The sequence below is a fragment of the Magnolia sinica genome, chromosome 8, assembly GCF_029962835.1.
Source record: "Magnolia sinica isolate HGM2019 chromosome 8, MsV1, whole genome shotgun sequence".
NCBI classification, from domain to species: domain Eukaryota; kingdom Viridiplantae; phylum Streptophyta; class Magnoliopsida; order Magnoliales; family Magnoliaceae; genus Magnolia; species Magnolia sinica.
The window spans coordinates 42,978,085-42,996,095 of record NC_080580.1 but is presented as its reverse complement, the minus strand read 5'-3'; the positions used below and the strand labels follow the sequence as shown (position 1 = coordinate 42,996,095).

The 18,011-nt window shown below is 43.7% G+C and overlaps 1 protein-coding gene across 1 annotated transcript; it reads left to right on the top strand.

The window, feature by feature from the left end:
• Positions 1-786: 786 nt before the first annotated feature.
• On the top strand, positions 787-3,319 carry LOC131253268 (L-type lectin-domain containing receptor kinase VIII.1). Its single transcript, XM_058254218.1, has one exon. It carries the CDS (start codon positions 948-950, stop codon positions 3,078-3,080), a length of 2,133 nt encoding a protein of 710 aa, XP_058110201.1. The 5' UTR covers positions 787-947; the 3' UTR covers positions 3,081-3,319.
• Positions 3,320-18,011: the final 14,692 nt, after the last annotated feature.

Genomic DNA, 18,011 nt, shown 5'->3' with positions numbered 1-18,011 from the left:
TCGGAAACCATGATCTAAAACTTTTGCGGCTCATGAAAATGTTTCTCACGGTCAATCAACACTTTTTCCTATGGTGTGGTTCACCTGATATTTGGATGTCATGTCCTGTCATGAGATAGAAAATCGAACGGAGAGAATGGATATAAAATTAAAATTAAAAACTTCACCAAGATAGACCCACACGGTTACCCGGGTAACGTATAATCCGCTTCCAAAATAAACACATTCACCTGTCATTCACTGGATGTGGACCGTTGATTAGTTTCTCTTTAAACCATAGCCAGTCAATTGAGATGAGCCCATTACCTCAGTGTTGAAAACCACGTCCTCCAACGGAGCCATCAGTAAGACCCTGTCGTGTGTGCGGGTGTGAGTGTGTTAAAAGTAAAAATAAAAATCTGAGATGATCGGCCAAGATCAAATGTAACCGGTGCAGTTCTCGGTAATGGTCTTGTGAAGGGTCCAGATCTCATAATGAGTTGACAAGTGTGTTGCCGTTGAGAAACTGACGATTTAGATATCTTCAGAACCCTTCCCAATAAATGAAAAGAAAAAAATAAAAATAGGGGAGCTTTGTCTGACTGCTCACGTGCAGGCCCTCGTTTTGTTTTAATAATTAAATCCTTACGAAAAAAAAAAAAAGAAAAGAAAAAAGAAAAAGAAAAGCTCGTATTTCATACCCTTAATAAGTTTACCGTTGGCGACGCCAAGTTTCCGTCCCACAACGCCACCTGTCCTTTTCAACCCCCTTTGGATTCTTCCTTCTCCTCATTTCTGCTTCTTCTCTCTCTCTCTCTCTCTCTCTCTCTCTCTCTCTCTCACCTTTATCAACAACAAACACCACCACACCAAACTAAGAATCTCCTTCTCCTTGTCTGTTTTTATAATCATTTCTTCTCCTTGTAATTCTGTGTAATTGGAATGGATGGTTTCCCCAATTACTAGCAATGCTGCATTTCTCAAGCACCTTCTTCTTCCTTTTCTCCGTCTGCCTCGGATTCCTATTAACTAGCGTTCAAGGCAGCAGCAGCAGCGACGACGCAACCCAATTCGATTTTGAGACCTTGTCCCTCAGCAGCCTCAAACTCCTCGGTGACGCCCATCTGAAGAATGGCAGTGTCCGCCTCTCCCGCGACCTACCCGTCCCCAATTCCGGCGCCGGCAGGGCTCTCTACAACACGCCCATTAGGTTCCGGCAATCCGGCGGCGCCCGCTCTCCTTTCTCTTTCTCCACATCCTTCTCCTTCTCTGTTACCAACCTCAATCCTTCTTCCATAGGCGGCGGGCTCGCATTTATCATCTCGTCTGATGATCAGTCCATCGGCGATGCAGGCGGGTACCTGGGCCTCGTTAACGAGACCGGTGCCGATTCTTCAGTCATCGCCGTCGAATTCGATACTTTGATGGATGTCCAGTTCAAGGACATCAATGGGAATCATGTGGGCTTGGATCTCAACAGTTTGGTCTCCACGCAGGTCGCAGATTTGGATGGGGTCGGGGTTGACCTCAAGAGCGGAAATCTCGTGAATGCCTGGATCGACTACGACGGGACGAATCAGATCTTAAACGTCTCTGTTTCCTATTCTAATATCCGGCCGCCGAGTCCCCTACTCTCGATCAACCTCGATCTCGATAGCTTCGTCGACGATTTGATGTTCGTGGGCTTCTCTGGTTCAACGCAGGGGAGTACGGAGATCCACAGCCTTGAATGGTGGAGCTTTTCGTCTTCGATGTCTGGACTTCCATCATCAATGCCAGCGCCCCAGCGTCCGCCCCTGCCGCCTCCAGCGGCTGGCATTTCGAATCTGCCACCACCTTCTCCTGCTCCTTCAGGCTCCCCCTCTGTCCCCCAGAATACCCAAAAGATCGGAAAATCAACCTGCCACAATCGGCTCTGCAAACAAGGCGCAGGGGCGGTGGCAGGGGTCGCAACAGCGGGCGCTTTCTTTCTAGCCATCTTCGCATGCTTGCTCATCTGGCTCTTCTCCAAGAGATTCAAGTCCCTCAAGAAATCCGAGTCCCTGGCGTCAGAGATTGTCAGGACCCCAAGAGAATTCAGTTACAAAGAGCTGAAATACGCAACGAGGGAATTCAATCCCTCAAGGATCATCGGCCACGGGGCATTTGGGACAGTTTACAAGGGCATACTTGCAGAGACAGGAGCAATAGTTGCCGTGAAGCGATGCAGCCACAACGGGGGCCAGGGTAAGGCGGAATTCCTATCCGAGCTATCTATAATTGGTTCGCTACGGCATCGGAACCTGGTTCGGTTGCAGGGTTGGTGCCATGAGAAAGGTGAGATCCTCCTAGTTTATGAATTCATGCCCAATGGCAGCCTCGACAAGGTGCTGTTCGAATCAAGGATCCCCTTGCTGTGGGCCCACCGTAGGAAGATCCTGATGGGTGTTGCGTCGGCATTGGCCTACTTGCATCAGGAATGCGAAAATCAGGTAATCCACAGGGATGTGAAGGCCAGCAATGTGATGCTTGACGAATGGTTCAATGCAAAACTAGGGGACTTTGGACTGGCTAAGCAGATCGAGCATGATAAGTCGCCAGATGCAACGGTAACAGCAGGGACGATGGGTTACTTGGCCCCTGAGTATCTGCAGACAGGACGTGCCAGTGAGAAAACTGACGTTTTTAGTTTTGGGGCGGTGGTATTGGAAGTAGCTTGTGGGAGGAGGCCCATTGAGAAGGAAGTGAGAGTGGGTGGGAGCAGTAAGGGTAGTAGTAATTTGGTGGAATGGGTTTGGAGTTTGCACAGAGAAGGGAGATTATTGGAGGCTGCTGATATGAGGCTTGAAGGGCAGTTTGAGGAAGGAGAGATGACAAAGGTGCTACTGGTTGGACTGCTTTGTTCACACCCGGACCCACTTGCAAGGCCCACCATGAGGAATGTGGTGCAGATTCTTGGTGGAGAGGCAGCACTACCAAGTGTCCCAAGATCCAAGCCTTCCTTGAGTTTTAGTACTAACCATCTATTGTTGAGCTTGCAGGATAGTGTTTCTGATTGCAATGGGATGATCACCATCTCCACATCATCCTCAGGTAGCAGCTTCATTGGTGGAAGAGGCTGATGTGATATCATTATTATTATTATTATTATTATTTACTCGTTGTATGTATATTAATAATATATTTATTCTTTTCATCTCTTTTACTCATAAAGTTAGTTTTAGCAGAGTCATGGCCATGGCCTTTTAGATTTTGTGCGACACTAAATGTGAATTTCAGTATATGTAAGGGGTATTTATGAAAATTTGAAATTGTGTGATTAGAATTTTAGCTACTCAATAAACGCTTTGGATTACCTGCCCCCCCCCCCCCCTCTCTATAACAAAAGTAGTCTACTCCCAAGTTTAGCCCACATGAGAATCCGGAGCCCACTAAACAAAGGCTGTGAGAGACCCATCCGTGCAAGTGCTGCGGAGCCTCTAACATTTTAGATGCCAGCCCAAGCAAGAGGCAGATCTAAAACTCTAGCAGGCCACAAAATGAGAAAAGGTGGGATGGGTTGACCATTGTGGGCCACCTTTTTCTCTGTGTGTGAACGCAGAATTCATTCTCTTTTTTCTCTACCAACGGATATATCTCCTAATTTCTCTCTTTTCATCTCTCACGTCCCACTTATCCTACCCTATTTGTATAATAATACAGTGCAGAAATGGTAATGTATGTATGTGCATGTCTTGACGTGGGGTTCTTCTCCCAACGGGCGGCTGTTGTGGGTCGGTGGTATTGTTTCTGTTGTACGGGTCTATCACCTGGGAATTTTGTAATGCCCAAGTTTTTAACACCTTTCCGAGGAGGTAGTGAAAAATGGGGGTGGGATCCCTTTTATGCGGTGGATTTGAGAAAATAGAAAGCGATGGGTCACTTGACAAAGTGGGTCTAAAAAAGTAGGATGGGATGCCTGCCATAGAAACCTTCCTACGGCCTGTCATTGCTTTTATATTCTATCTAACCCGCTCATCACATTATCCCTTCTACAATCTAGATTTTATTTTATTTTTATTTTAAAAAAACAAAATAGCCTGATCCAACACTCAAGTTTGATAACACCCGACCTGAGTTATGGACTGAGTTGATACTTGTCGAGCTGCTAACTTTCTGTGTGATGAAACCGAGATCACTCAATTGATGGATAAAGTGAACCAGTCATCACGTGACCTCATCGAGCTCGCATATCGTGTGTGCTTGCTACACGATGTGTTTTAGAGGATTCTTGCTCCTGTTTTTGAGGAGAGAGAATGTTAAGAGGGAGAAAGGCCGAGTAATTTCATATCTGATTTACCGAGTCTGAGTCTGAGTCAGTGAGTTTTTAAACAATGGAACACGAGGTATGCTCGCCTCATATGTAGGCCCGTCTCATATGCCGACATACATGCGACGTACCATGTATGGGTCACATCTATAACTCATGTCAAGCGGATGCATCTCTCACATCATTTGGCCGAAAAAAAAAAAAAAAACCTCTGGCAACTCAAATATCGGGTAGGCCAGTCCTGTATGCAAAAACCAATAACAATCAAGGGATGCATAGTTTATAAAACACGGGTGGCCCCGCGTGATGGTTTACATTACCTGATCTACAGGCCCCACTTCATTTGTGTATAGATTTTCTACAGTCCTTAGCCGCCACCTTTGTCAGGGACAGGTCGTAGACTAGCAAGGAGAAATGAGCGAAATGATCAGATGCAGCAGCTGCAGCTGTCAAGTCATTACCTTCGTCAAACATCGTTCATCCATGCAAGTGGACGCGAAATTTCCTGCAACCTCAGTTACAGGGATCTCTTGTAAGTCTAGCCCTAAAATCTAGCTACTCTTAAAAGATTAGGCAGATTCAAAGCTCCCGCAGGGCATTCCACGGGAAACTGTCCACCATCGAATTTGAAACCCTCTTGGGTCCACGGACGTTTTAGATCAGGCTCATATTTATATTTTCCCTTCATCCCAGTGGATATCACTTTATGCGTACAAACATTATGGTGGGTCCTGGGAAGGTGTTCACGGTGGGTGTCTCTATCTCCACTATTTTTTGTGAGTGCGACCCACTTAGCATTTAGGATCTTCCTCATTTTCGAGTTCATATCCTCACACGAGGAGGTGAAACTAAAGGATGGAGTGGATGTCCCATGGACATTGCAGCGGGTGTGTACCAATCTGCTAAACAATCAGAGCTTTTACATTTAGTAAACGGCATGATATTTCAATGGGAAATTTCCCTCAATAAACCGTGTCATCTATTTATATTTTTGTTGGGCGCCTTGCACAAAACCTTAGGATCTAACCTCCTAAAACAAACCAGAATTATGAGATAATAAAGCAATGAAATAAATCAAAACACAAACCACACGATACAAGAGATTTTTACGTGGAAAACCCCCAAAGAGGTAAAAACCACGAGACCTCGTCTAGATCAACAATCCACTATGAAGTAGAATGTTACAACCTTCTTCACTCACGCAGGAGTGGATAAACAATAAGAGAATAAACGAAAAATAGAGAGATCTCACCGATTATGAGGACGTAAAAGCGTTGAGATATCAAATGCACAATATATTACCTTTATGAGCATAACCTCCCTTCCACAAGCTTCCTCTCTCTCTCTCACACACATACACATTTGATAGCCCTAAACCCTTTAACAAACCCTTGTAAAGCTTTAGGAAACCCTCGTACATTACCTAGAAAGGCCCTAGGCACCCCTATTTATAGTTTAAGAAACTTCCTTCCGCACTATGGTGAAAACCACCTCAAATTTTCGCTCTCTCTCTCTCTCTCTCACACACACACACACACACACACATACACACACCTTTGATAGCCCTAAACCCTTTAGCAAACCCTTGTAAAGCTTTAGGAAACCCTCTTACATTACCTAGAAAGGCCTTAGGCACCCCTATTTATAGTTTAGGAAACTTCCTTCCGCACTATGGCGAAAACCGCCTCAAATTTTTGTAGTCCGCACAAGATCCGGACTCAAATCTACATAAGCTCGACTGGTCAAACTGAGTCCTTGACCGGTTGAGCGGCCCACTCGATCGGTCGAGCACCTCCCTCGACTAGTCGAGCACCACGGAAAAAAATAAACCAAACTCGTTAGAGTTTGAGTCGAGCCAGTCCTCGACTGGTCGACCACCACCTTCGACCGGTCAAGTGAGGCTCTCGACCGGTCGAGCATGGGGAGAAAAACCCAATCAAATCTCCTCCTTTTCAACTTAAGAGGGATTCACCTTTTTCAAGCCAGTCAGGTTTCTACGAACCTCAAACTTGCCCTTGAGCAAAGCCTTGGTCATCATGTCTGACCCATTATCTTCTGTAAGAACTTTCTCAAGCTGTAACACCTTCTGTTCCAAAGTATCCATGATCCAGTGATACCGAATCTCTATGTGCTTCGACTTGGAGTGCTGACTTGGATTCTTGCTTAAGTGTATAGCACTTTTACTATCGCAATAGACCATGTGCTTCTCCTGCTTCATGCTAAATTTCTGTAGGAACCTCTTCATCTAAAGCATATCTTTACATGCCTCTGTATTTGCAATGTACTCGGCCTCTGTCGTCGACAATACTACGACCTTCTGTAGCTTGCTTTGTCAAGAGACCGATCCCTCTGCAAACGTGAACATGAACCCCGATGTAGACTTCCTAGAGTCTATGTCACCTACCATATCTGCATCTGTGTAGCCCTCTATCACAGGTTTTTCAGCACCATAGCATAGGCCTAACATGGATGAGCCTTTTAAATACCGAAGTATCCACTTCACCGCTGCCCAATGTTCTTTACCAGGATTGGTAAGATACCGCCTGACAACACCAACTGCATATGTTATATCTGGGCATGTACACACCATAGCATACATCAAACTTCCTATTGCCGATGCGTAGGGTATCTTCTGCATCTCATCCACATCTGTCTTCGTCTTGGGACACTGCATGTTTCTCAATCTAAAGTGACCACCCAGTGGAGTACTGACCGGCTTCGTTGCATTCATATTGAACCGCTCTAGGACTTTCTTAATATACCGCTCTTGTGACAGTCAAAGCTTCCTATTGCTTCTGTCACGGGTTATCTCCATTCTTAGGATCTGTTTAGCCAGGCCCAAGTCTTTCATTGCAAATGACTTGCCCAACTCCTATTTCAGCCTGTTGATCTTCTTGATGTTTTTTTCCATGATGAGCATGTCATTAACATATAACAACAAAACTAAGAAATCACCATATGAGAACTTGCGTGTGAACACACAGTAGTCCGACTCCGTTCTATCATACCCATGCTTCAACATAAATGAGTCAAACTTCTTGTACCATTGCCGTGGAGCTTGTTTCAGCCCATACAAGCTCTTCCTCAGCCTACACACCATATGCTCTTTGCCCTTGACTTCGAACCCCTCTGGTTGGTGCATGTAGATCTCTTCTTCCAGGTCACTATGGAGAAAGACAGTTTTAACATTTAACTGCTCTATCTCCAGATCCATGATAGTTGCCAACCCAAGCAACACCCGTATGGATGTCACCTTTACCATTGGTGAGAATATCTCCTCGAAGTCTATACTTTTCCTTTGACCAAAACCTTTCACCACAAGTCTGGCCTTAAACATCATCTGTGAATTCTTCTTCTCAATCTTCTTTCTGAATACCTACTTTTTGTTCAGAGCTTTCTTGCCCTTAGGGAACTTCACCATATCATAGGTATAGTTTGTGAGACCCGTATCCTAGCCCGTACTCTTTCATAGGCTTCTGCTGTCCTCCTAGTTGAATTTTGGTGACCCGCGATCTGTTATCGGTGTTTGCGCGCGATCCTGAGTCATGTCCTGTATATCAGAGTCTGCTCGACCTGAGACTTGTATCCTTGCGACTGCACTGTCATCGCGGTTCCGACGCCTCGTATTATGCGCTAAGGCGATACCCAGGCCAAGAGATATGGGCCTGCGTTCAGTACGAGGAAAATGTCGCGCATTGCTAATCCTAAGAGAATCTATCACATCAATCCCATCAATCATATCAATCAAGTACACATCACTCCCATCACTCACACCCATCCCCAAGTACAACTACCCATCCCCAAAGTCAACTATCTCTCTTACACATGTACTCCCATCACTCACATCTCTCATCTCTCTCATCTCTCTTATATCTCATTTCCTCCCAAGCAAGCAATCGTCCAACCTCCATAAGAAAGCCTAATGTGGCCCACCTTCCTATCTCACATCTCCACCCTCTAAGACTCATCTCAATTGTTGGATCACATTCTTTGGAGCTATAGAGCGCGTTAATGGAAGAAGGATGAAGGGAGCTTGAGGTGGGTGATTTTTTATTTGGATTTAACGATTTGAGGGCCCACATATCGTGTGACCTATCTTGATGTATGCATTGTATAGGGAGGGCCCATAGTGGCGGGGTCCCTCCCCTTCTCACGGTCTCTGCATCTCTCTCTCCCTCTCTCTCTTTTCTCTATTTTTTTGGTTTGACCCACTTGATAAATGGTGAGACCTATATGATGGGTGTGTTTCATCCAGCCATCCAGCTGGGACGGTGGAGCCCACCTAATGCATGTAATTTATGCAGCTGTCCAGTTGGGACGGTGGACCCCATGGGGATGTATGTCTCCCATCCACCTCGTCCACCCATTGGACGAGCAGCAGGTAGCTGCTGTAGGACGCCAATAAGCTCGGTGGACCTCGTCCATGTGGGACGTCACATGATGGATGTGTTTCATCCTACCGTCCATCACCTGGACAGTAGTTGCAAGATCAGCACAACTGTCTAGCTGGTGGGTCGCAGGCAATGTGGGACCCAACCCTGATGTATCTATTGTATCGACGGTGGGATCCACCGTGATTTATGGATTCAATCCACACCATCAACAGGCTTTGCAGGTCTCACCTTAATTGTATGGGTATCATCCACACCGTTCATCCATCATGGACCCACCTTTAATGGGTTTTGATCCAAGCCGTTCACCTGTTGGGTCCTGTGCAGCGGACAGCTGCTGTTGCCCTGCACGTCAGCAGCTGTGGGTCCCTGTTGAGGTATGTATTATATCTTAACCATTCATCCATTTGTTGGTGGGGCCCACCTTAAACTTGTATCCACGCCACCATCCATCTCTGGGCCCTACCATGTGGTATGTGTTAAATCCATACCATCCAACACCTTAGACGGGTGGGACCCACCCCTATGTATTGCAACATCACCGTCCAATCTCTAGATGGTGATTGGATGGATGCTAGTCAGTGTAAAAATAAAAATAATAAATATAATAACAAAATAAGAATAATATTAATATAATATAATATTATATATATATATATATATATACTCAGTATATATGGTGGGCCCCATGTGGGACCCATCTGCCTAGATAGGGGATTGGCTGGTGTACATTTATAGCAGCTATTTAGCTGCTGCATTGACATCACTCGGCAATGTGGGACCCACCTTGATATAGGTTGTATATCCCCATCGTCCATAAGCTAGGACGGTGGGTCTGATGGCGAAGTATGTGCTATATCCTAACTGTCCATCCACCATAGGGCCCACGTGGTGTATTTATTTCCTCCACACCATGCAGACAGTGCTGGACAGCGCTGGACAATGTTTAAATGGTATTGATTTAGATAAACAATGTTTGGATAGTGCTGATTTACCTGGACAATGTTTAGACAGTGCTGATCATCATTGGTGGGCCGTGTACCCCATGAAATGATAGTGTATAGTAATACACATGTTATACCTACAACTATTAAAATGATTTTGGTGTGGTCCAAGTCCACTTGAGGCCCATTGGTGTGGCCCATCCATGGGGCCCATCATGATGTATATTTGAGGCCCATTGTGATATGTATTAGGCCCATATGATGGGGCCCACTTGCTTGAATCTGAGGCCCATGGGCAAGGCCCATTGTGATGTATTCGAGGCCTATGGGAAAGGCCCATTGTAATGTATTCATGGCCTATGGGCAAGGCCCATTGTGATATGTATCAGGCCCAATTGCGTGACCCTTTTAATGTATTCGAGGCCCAGATACGTAGCCCATTTGATGCATATGAGACCTATGTGTAGGGCCCATTATGATGTATTTTCGGCCCATATGATGGGGCCCAATATGGTATATTTGTGGCCCATTGATGAGGCCCAAAGTGATGTATTCATGACCCATGTGGTGAGGCCCAATGTGACATTTATACGGCCATGTGTGATGCTCGATGTGTTGTATATGAGGCCTATATGATGAGGTCCATTATGATGTATTTTTGGCCATTGTGTGAGGTTATGGGCCCACTATACATTTGGCTCTATGTGGGCCACTTCTTGGGAGCAATGTTGGTTAAATGGCCACATTATTGGGCAATGATGGTTTAATGTCCACATTATGACCTTCCCTAAGGCCTTGTTCGACCGATCGTTGAGGTCGATTCTGATTGTCGAGGCCGATTCCGATTGCTGATTTCGATTATCGAGGCCGAATGTCGAGGCCGAATATCAAGGCCGATTGTCAAGGATGATTGTCGAGGCCAATTATCGAGGCCGGTTATTGATACCGATTATGAGTATGTGACAGCATAACATCATGATACATGCTCATACGCATCATCTACATATTTGTTATGAGATGTAGTTGACCATTGCATATGCGCAAGATTAATGCATGATTGGACTGCGTAACTTATGCATCTCATATTGTGTGATGGTGATTACTATACGCCCTAGTGACATCAGGGCCGTAGCCTCCACAGTCATGTCATAGATGGTCAGATGGGATACTGAAAATTTGTTAGTAGCATCGGGCTGCCATAGATGACCCTGAGTGAAAATATTTAAACCCTCTTGGTACCAGAGGATGCCTTAACATCGAGACCGAGTGGATATATATGAGCACATGAGGGCCGTATACCAGTAGGCCTCGTCTCCCACTGTGTCGTGGTCAGTTGGGAGGGGGTGTGGCCTTACCCGCTTAAGGAAGTAAGCATAGATAGGCTGAGTCTGACCAGCTTGAGGAATAGGTCCGCTATCGACGAGCCGGGCCCGATATTGGCAAGTAGATAGTGAGGTCTCTTCCACTTACCCAGTTGTGTGTTTGATGGGGCGGAAGTTGGTGTAGAGTGTACTAGACCCCGGTGATGATCCTAGAGATGTACAGTATTGATTTGTGGAGCAGGAGTTGCATACTTAGCATTATATTCATTCATTCATTTACTATCCATTCGGACTGGTGGTGCGCAACTAATCGTTATGTGTACTTTCGCAATGGCTAGGATTTTGGTTGGGGCATGCAACTAACATGAGATCAGGAGCTTACCACATTGAGTCTATTTATCCAAATTTAGGTATGGGACAAGTTTGGATAGAAGTCCTTTGTAATAGGCCCCATAACCTGTGATACCACGTACTATCATCCCGAATTCACACTGTAGCTTGGTCGTTTTATTCGCACCACATATTACATATTGCATTACATCCTCAGTATATGACATTCTGGGTTGCTATGTTTCTGCATTATATAGCCGATTTACATTAATTTCTCAGTATATGACATTAGCTTGCTATGTCTTTTCATCGCATATCCTGGATGAGGTTGATGATATCTTTATGGACTTGTCAGTATTTCTGCTTACTCTGATATCGTATGATTCATGATCTTACCAGTATTTTTGATATTGTATGATTATGTCATTATATTGAATACTTGACACTTACCATGTGCACACACTTACACCACCCTCTAAGCTTTCTATAAGCTTATGCATGATAGATGCATGTAGGTAATATTAGGTTGCAGTAGCGTGGAGCTTGGAGCATATAGCTAACTTCTGGAGCTTGATTTTGACATATGTATCTCCCTTTCAACATTGTATTCAAATGCTTATATTAGTGGATATGTGATGATGATGTTGTTCTTGTGATTTGGGTATACTTGTGGTTATGCTTCTTAAGGGACAAATTCATGTCAAAAATTCTTATTGTAGGATCCCAGGATCGAAATCTGGCGTATGGACGCTGGGAGCCGAGAATGGGGTACTACAGAGGTTGTCGGCATCGGATTCGGCAATTGAAAATTTTGTGAGCCCAGTTTCTGAGTTTGGGGTGTGACATGGTTCTTATGCAAGGATTCTATCTCCTCTTGCATAGCTTTCAACTACTCCCCCTAATGCTCATCAGCTAGGGCCTCAGAATAATCTTCTGGCTCTCCCCCATCAGTGAGCATAATGTACTCATGCGGAGAGTACCTCTTTGATGGTTGTCTGTCCCTAGATGACCTCCTCACCTATGGCTCATAGGTGGATCAGGTGGGGGTTGTTCCCCCGTTCAATCTTCTATAGGAACTCCCTCGTCCTCTGCACCTTACTGTACTCTCTCGTCATCAGGCACCATGGGAGGAATAACCGGATCCATGTCCTCTAGCTCACCTGAACTAGGATGGTTCGTCTCGGGTTTACCAATGTCTTCTATACACCGATCTTCAAAGAAAACCACATCTCTGCTCCTGATGAGCTTCTTCTTAGTCGGATCCCACAATTTGTTACTGAACTTTTTATCACCATATCCTAAGAACACACACTACCTGATCTTCATATCGAGCTTGGACCTCTTGTCTTTTGGTACGTAAATGGATGCCTTGCATTCAAATACCCTGAAATGACTGTACAATGGATCTTATCCAGTCCATACCTTCTCAAGCACTTCTCCATTCAACTGGGCTGATAGAGACTTATTTATCAGATATACCGCTATGTGCATTACTTCTCCCCAGAATGTCTTGGGCAATTTCGCATGGGATAACATGCGTCTGATTCTCTCTACAATGGTGAGATTCATTCGCTCAGCCACACCATTTGCTGGGGGGGTCTTCGGAACCGTCTGTTCATGCTGTATACCCAGGGACTTACAATACTCATGAAAGTCACCAATGTATTCACCACCATTGTCGGTGCGGATACACTTTAATGATCTACCTGTCTCTCTCGACCATAGCATGAAACAATTTAAACACACCAAAGACCTCGTCCTTAGATTTTAAAGCATAAACCCAAACCCTCCTAGATGCATCATCTATAAAAGTGACAAAATACAATGCCCCACCTAAGGTTTTTGTCCTCATAGGACCACAAACATCAGAATAAATCAAATCTAATGCATGTACTTTATTAACATGAGAAACAGATTTAACAAATGAAACTGTCGGTGTCCTGACTCGTAGCCGTGAGACAAATATCATGATCTACTGAAAGAATAACTACAACGTCGCCATCTGAAGTGACCGCAGTGGAATCTGATTCTTCTTCTTTCTCCTTTCCTTTTCCTTTCTTGTCGTTCTTATTCTTACAACATTCATGCTTACAGTGGCCCTTCTTGCCACAATTCCAGCATTCAACATCCTTTCTAGCACTCGACTTACCTCTTAATTTATCTTGGGCCTTCCTGCCCTTTCTGTTCTTTCCTCTCCCCCATTCCTGTGTCACAAGGGCATCTTACTAAGTAGACCCCTGAGATTTCCTCCTTGTCTCCTCATTAAAGAGACAACTAGTTACCTATTCCATGGATACCTTTTTGTCTAGTGCGGAGTTACTTAGAGACACCACCAATGTCTCCCAACTATCAGGCAATGAGCTAAGTAATAGCAAAGCCTGTAATTCATCATCCAGGACCATCTTCATAGTGGAGAGCTGGTTCAATATATTGCTGACCTCATTCATGTGCTCGGCCATAGAACAACCATCTTTGAACTTGAGATTCACAAGTCGTTATATCAAGAAAATCTTATTGCTAGCCGTCTTCCTCTTATACAACCCCTGTAGTTTCAGCCATAGGCTAGCGGCTGAGGTCTCTGTAGACACATGGTGGAATACAAAATCGTCCAACCATTGTCTAATAAATCCCATCGCCTTCTTGTCCAATTTCTTCCAATTATCATCTGTCATATCCTTTGATCTTGCTGATATGCCTTGAATTGGAGAATACAAGTCCTTGCAATAAAGTAAGTTCTCCATCCTAGCCTTTCATATGGTCTAGTTGGAACCATTGAGACTAATCATCCTTGATGAGCCACCTTCCATAATTCAGAACCGATCCAACTCCGTTCAATGAACTTAGCTTTGATACCACTTTGTTGGGCGCCTTGCACAAAACCTTAGGATCTAACCTCCCAAAACAAACTAGAATTATGGGATAATAAAGCAATGAAATAAATTAAAACATAAACCACACGACACAAGAGATTTTTACGTGGAAAATCCTCAAAGAGGTAAAAACAATGGGACCTCATCCAGATCAACAATCCACTATGAAGTATAACATTACAACCTTCTTCACTCACGCAGGAGTGGATAAATAATATGAGAATAAAAGAAAAATGAAAAGATCTCACCGATTATGAGGACGTAGAAGCGCTGAGATATCAAGTGCACAATAGATCACCTCTATGAGCATAACCTCCCTTCCACAAGCTTCCTCTCTCTCTTTCTCACTCTCTATCACCTTTAATAGCCCTAAACCCTTTAACAAACCCTTGTAGAGCTTTAGGAAACCCTCTTGCATTACCTAGAAAGGCCCTGGGCACCCTTATTTATAATTTAGGAAACTTCCTTCTGTACTATGGCAAAAACTGCCTCAAATTTTCACAGTCCGCACAAGATCCGGACTCAAATCTGCGTAATCTTGACTGTTTGAGCCAAGTCCTCAACCGGTCGAGTGGCCCACTCGATCGGTCAAACACCTCCCTCGACTGGTCGAGCACCATAAGAAAAAATAAACCAAACTTGTTAGAGTTTGAGTCGAGCTAGTCCTCGATTGGTCTATCACCACCTTCGATCGGTCGAGTGAGGCTCTTGACCGGTCGAGCTTGGGGAGAAAAACCCCATCAATTTCCTTCTTATTTTTCTTCCTAAAATCTCCACTTGATTTTCTTTCTGAAGAGGGATTTGAAGAGATAGAAGAGTAAGAAGATGGTGCCTCTATCCAAGAAACCATGCATTGCATGTATAATCGGAGAAATTTCACTATGTAAACCTTAAACTATACGATATTCTGAATAGTGAAATGGTGAAAGGTGAATTTGCACATGTACTTGGTGAATTTGCACCTGTACTTGGTCAATTTTTAACTTTACTTAGTAAATTTTCACATATACTCAGTCAATATTCACCCTGTACTCGGTGAATTTTTTTACCCTATACTCGGTCAATTTTCACCCAATACTCGGTGAATTTGCATCCTGTACTCGGTCAATTTTCACCTTGTACTCGATGAATCATTGAATTTGCACTTGTACTTGGTGTATTTTCATGAGTACCTGATCAATTTTCAATTGTACTCGGTAAATTTCCACGAGTACTCGGTCAATTTTCAACTATACTCGGTGAATTTGCAACTGTACTGGGTGAATATTCACCTTATGCTCAGTGAACTCAGTAAATTTTCACCCTACTCTCAGTCAATTTTCACATTGTACTCGAAAAATTTGCACTGTATGCTCCGTGAATTTGCACATGTACTTAGTCAATTTTCATGAGTACTCAGTCAATTTTCAACTGTAGTCGGTGAATTTGCAACTGTAGCTGGTGAATATTCACCTAGTACTCGATCAATTTTCACCTTGTACTTGGTGAATTTACAATTGTACTTGGTCAATTTTCACAAGTACTTGATCAAGTTTCACAAGTACTCAGTCATTTTTCAACTATACTCGGTCAATTTTCAACTGTAATAGGTCAATCTCCATGAATACTCAATCACTTTGTGTGAATACTTAATGATATTTCAACTGTACTCGGTGAATTTGCAACTGTACTCGGTGAACTTTTTTGTGAACTTTTGAATTATTTGTGAAATATTTTGCAATTCATTCATCTTTATAGAAATTGAAGAGTATCCAAAAAAGGGAAGCAATTTTGGGATCCTAAACCTGTTCGCAAAATGTTAATTAATATAATGGTTCGATAAAGTCAAAAGTGATTTAAAGAAGAATTAGACTCGGTTAAGTCTATTTAGGCAGTCCTCATTTTCTTTCTTGTTGGGCATTCCATCATTTATATTTGTAAGAGCTCTATTGCACATACTTTTCTAGAGACACAAAGGTGATTTTGTACTTGAGATATGTGAGAAGTTTCTGAAATTTACGGAGATGGACTTCACCCTTATAATAAACCTTAAGATTAGAGACCTTTCTATAGCCAAAATAGGGACTACTAAGAAGTTAATCAGAGAGTACTTGAACAAACACTATCCCATATTAAATAAATATCTAGAAGAGGTGTTTGATAAGATAGTTGACACTAATAAGCATGAAGATGTCATGAATGTTGCCTTATTAATGTGTAGTGGATTATTAGGGGAACTAACACCAAATATACCTTCAAATCAGAGTACATAGACTTGGTTAACTCTTTAGAAGAGTTCAATAGGTATCCTTGGGTTAGTTAGGCATTCAAGATAATGAGTGAAGGGGTTGAAGGAGTCGTGAAGGCATCACATGGGACATGAAAAACCTACAATGTCTACGGCCATTTACGGTTGCATCTTTCCGCTACAAGGATTCTTTCCTTATTCCACATAACTAATGTTTGTATTAAACTATAATTTTTTAACCTTATGCAATTTTATTGTAACAAATATGGCCCATCGAAATAGTATCGACCCTTAGAGACTGCGTGATCTCATTTGTTCCCTTCCAAATTCAACTCCTCATTTAATATCAAGGTTGGAAGGGTAAGAGGTATAACAGAATATATAACATATTCGACGATGAAGATATAAGCCTATTTATCTCAAGCTATTTGGTCACTTATTTTAACATATAGGTTATATGCGTGTAACGCTCTTGATTTTCGGTGTTTGCACACGATCCTAGGCCAGGTTCCGCGCACCGATGACGGCTTGATCTGAAAGTTGTATCATAGCGACCGCTCCGTCGCTGCGGTTCCAACGCCGCGTCTTGTGCGTCAAACCGACGCTTAGATCATAAGTTGGGGACTATGCATTATAATGACCGTGGACCGCGTATTGCGGGGCCCACCTATTCCATGTGGCACTAATCTCTAGGAATCTATGAGAACGATGTCATCACCCTACCCTAGCTATAGCCACCCTACCCTAGCTATAGCCACCCTACCTACCCCTATCCCTTCTTACAAGCATTTAATGCTAGCCACCCTCTCTTACAAGCCATTATTACCTACCTAAGCTACTCTCCCTCTCTCTTATCTCTCTCTCTTTCCTTTATTTTTTTTCATTCCTTTTCTTTTTTTCAAAGCAACAAACCCATACGTGAGACCCTCTCCCATTTCTCCCAAACTACTTGTGTGGCCCACCTTTCCTACCCCTTCATCTCTCATCTCAACCATCCATTTTTCATCTTCCTCCATCAAAGAGTAGCACAAGGAGCTAAGGAAGCCAAGGGAGCAAGAAGATCAAGTGGTGGGTACCTTGATAGGGTAGATTTTCATATTTTTAAGATGGACCAAGTGAGGCCAACCGATCAATGGTTTGGATCTCACTTTGGACCCTAAGATGTGGCCGATGGTCCACTTGGATCATCACGATCATTCCATGATGGGGCCATTCTCCATGGACCCCATCATGATGTTTACTTTTTTGCATATTTAGGGTCATCTAGACCACCTAATTTAGTGGAGAAGGGATCTCCACCGTTGGATCTAACTTTAATGGGCCCACATGTAATGAGACCCATTTGATGTATGATTTAGTGCAAGGGAGGGCCCATAGTGCCGGGGCCCCTCCATCACGCGGATCTCACCCTCTATCTCTCTATCCCCCTCTCTTTTATTTTATTTTCTTCTATTTATTTATTTATTTTTTTTTTATGATAATGAGTTTGTGTGGCCCACTTGAATGGACCCCACCATGAGGTAGGTATACTATCCAAACCATTTATAAGTGGGGCCCATCTTATATGTGTAGTACCTATGACTTGGTGGCCCACCTAAGTAGGGCCCACCCCCAACATTTGTGCCCAAGTCCAGCGTCCAGGGACGCTGGACGTTTGCTG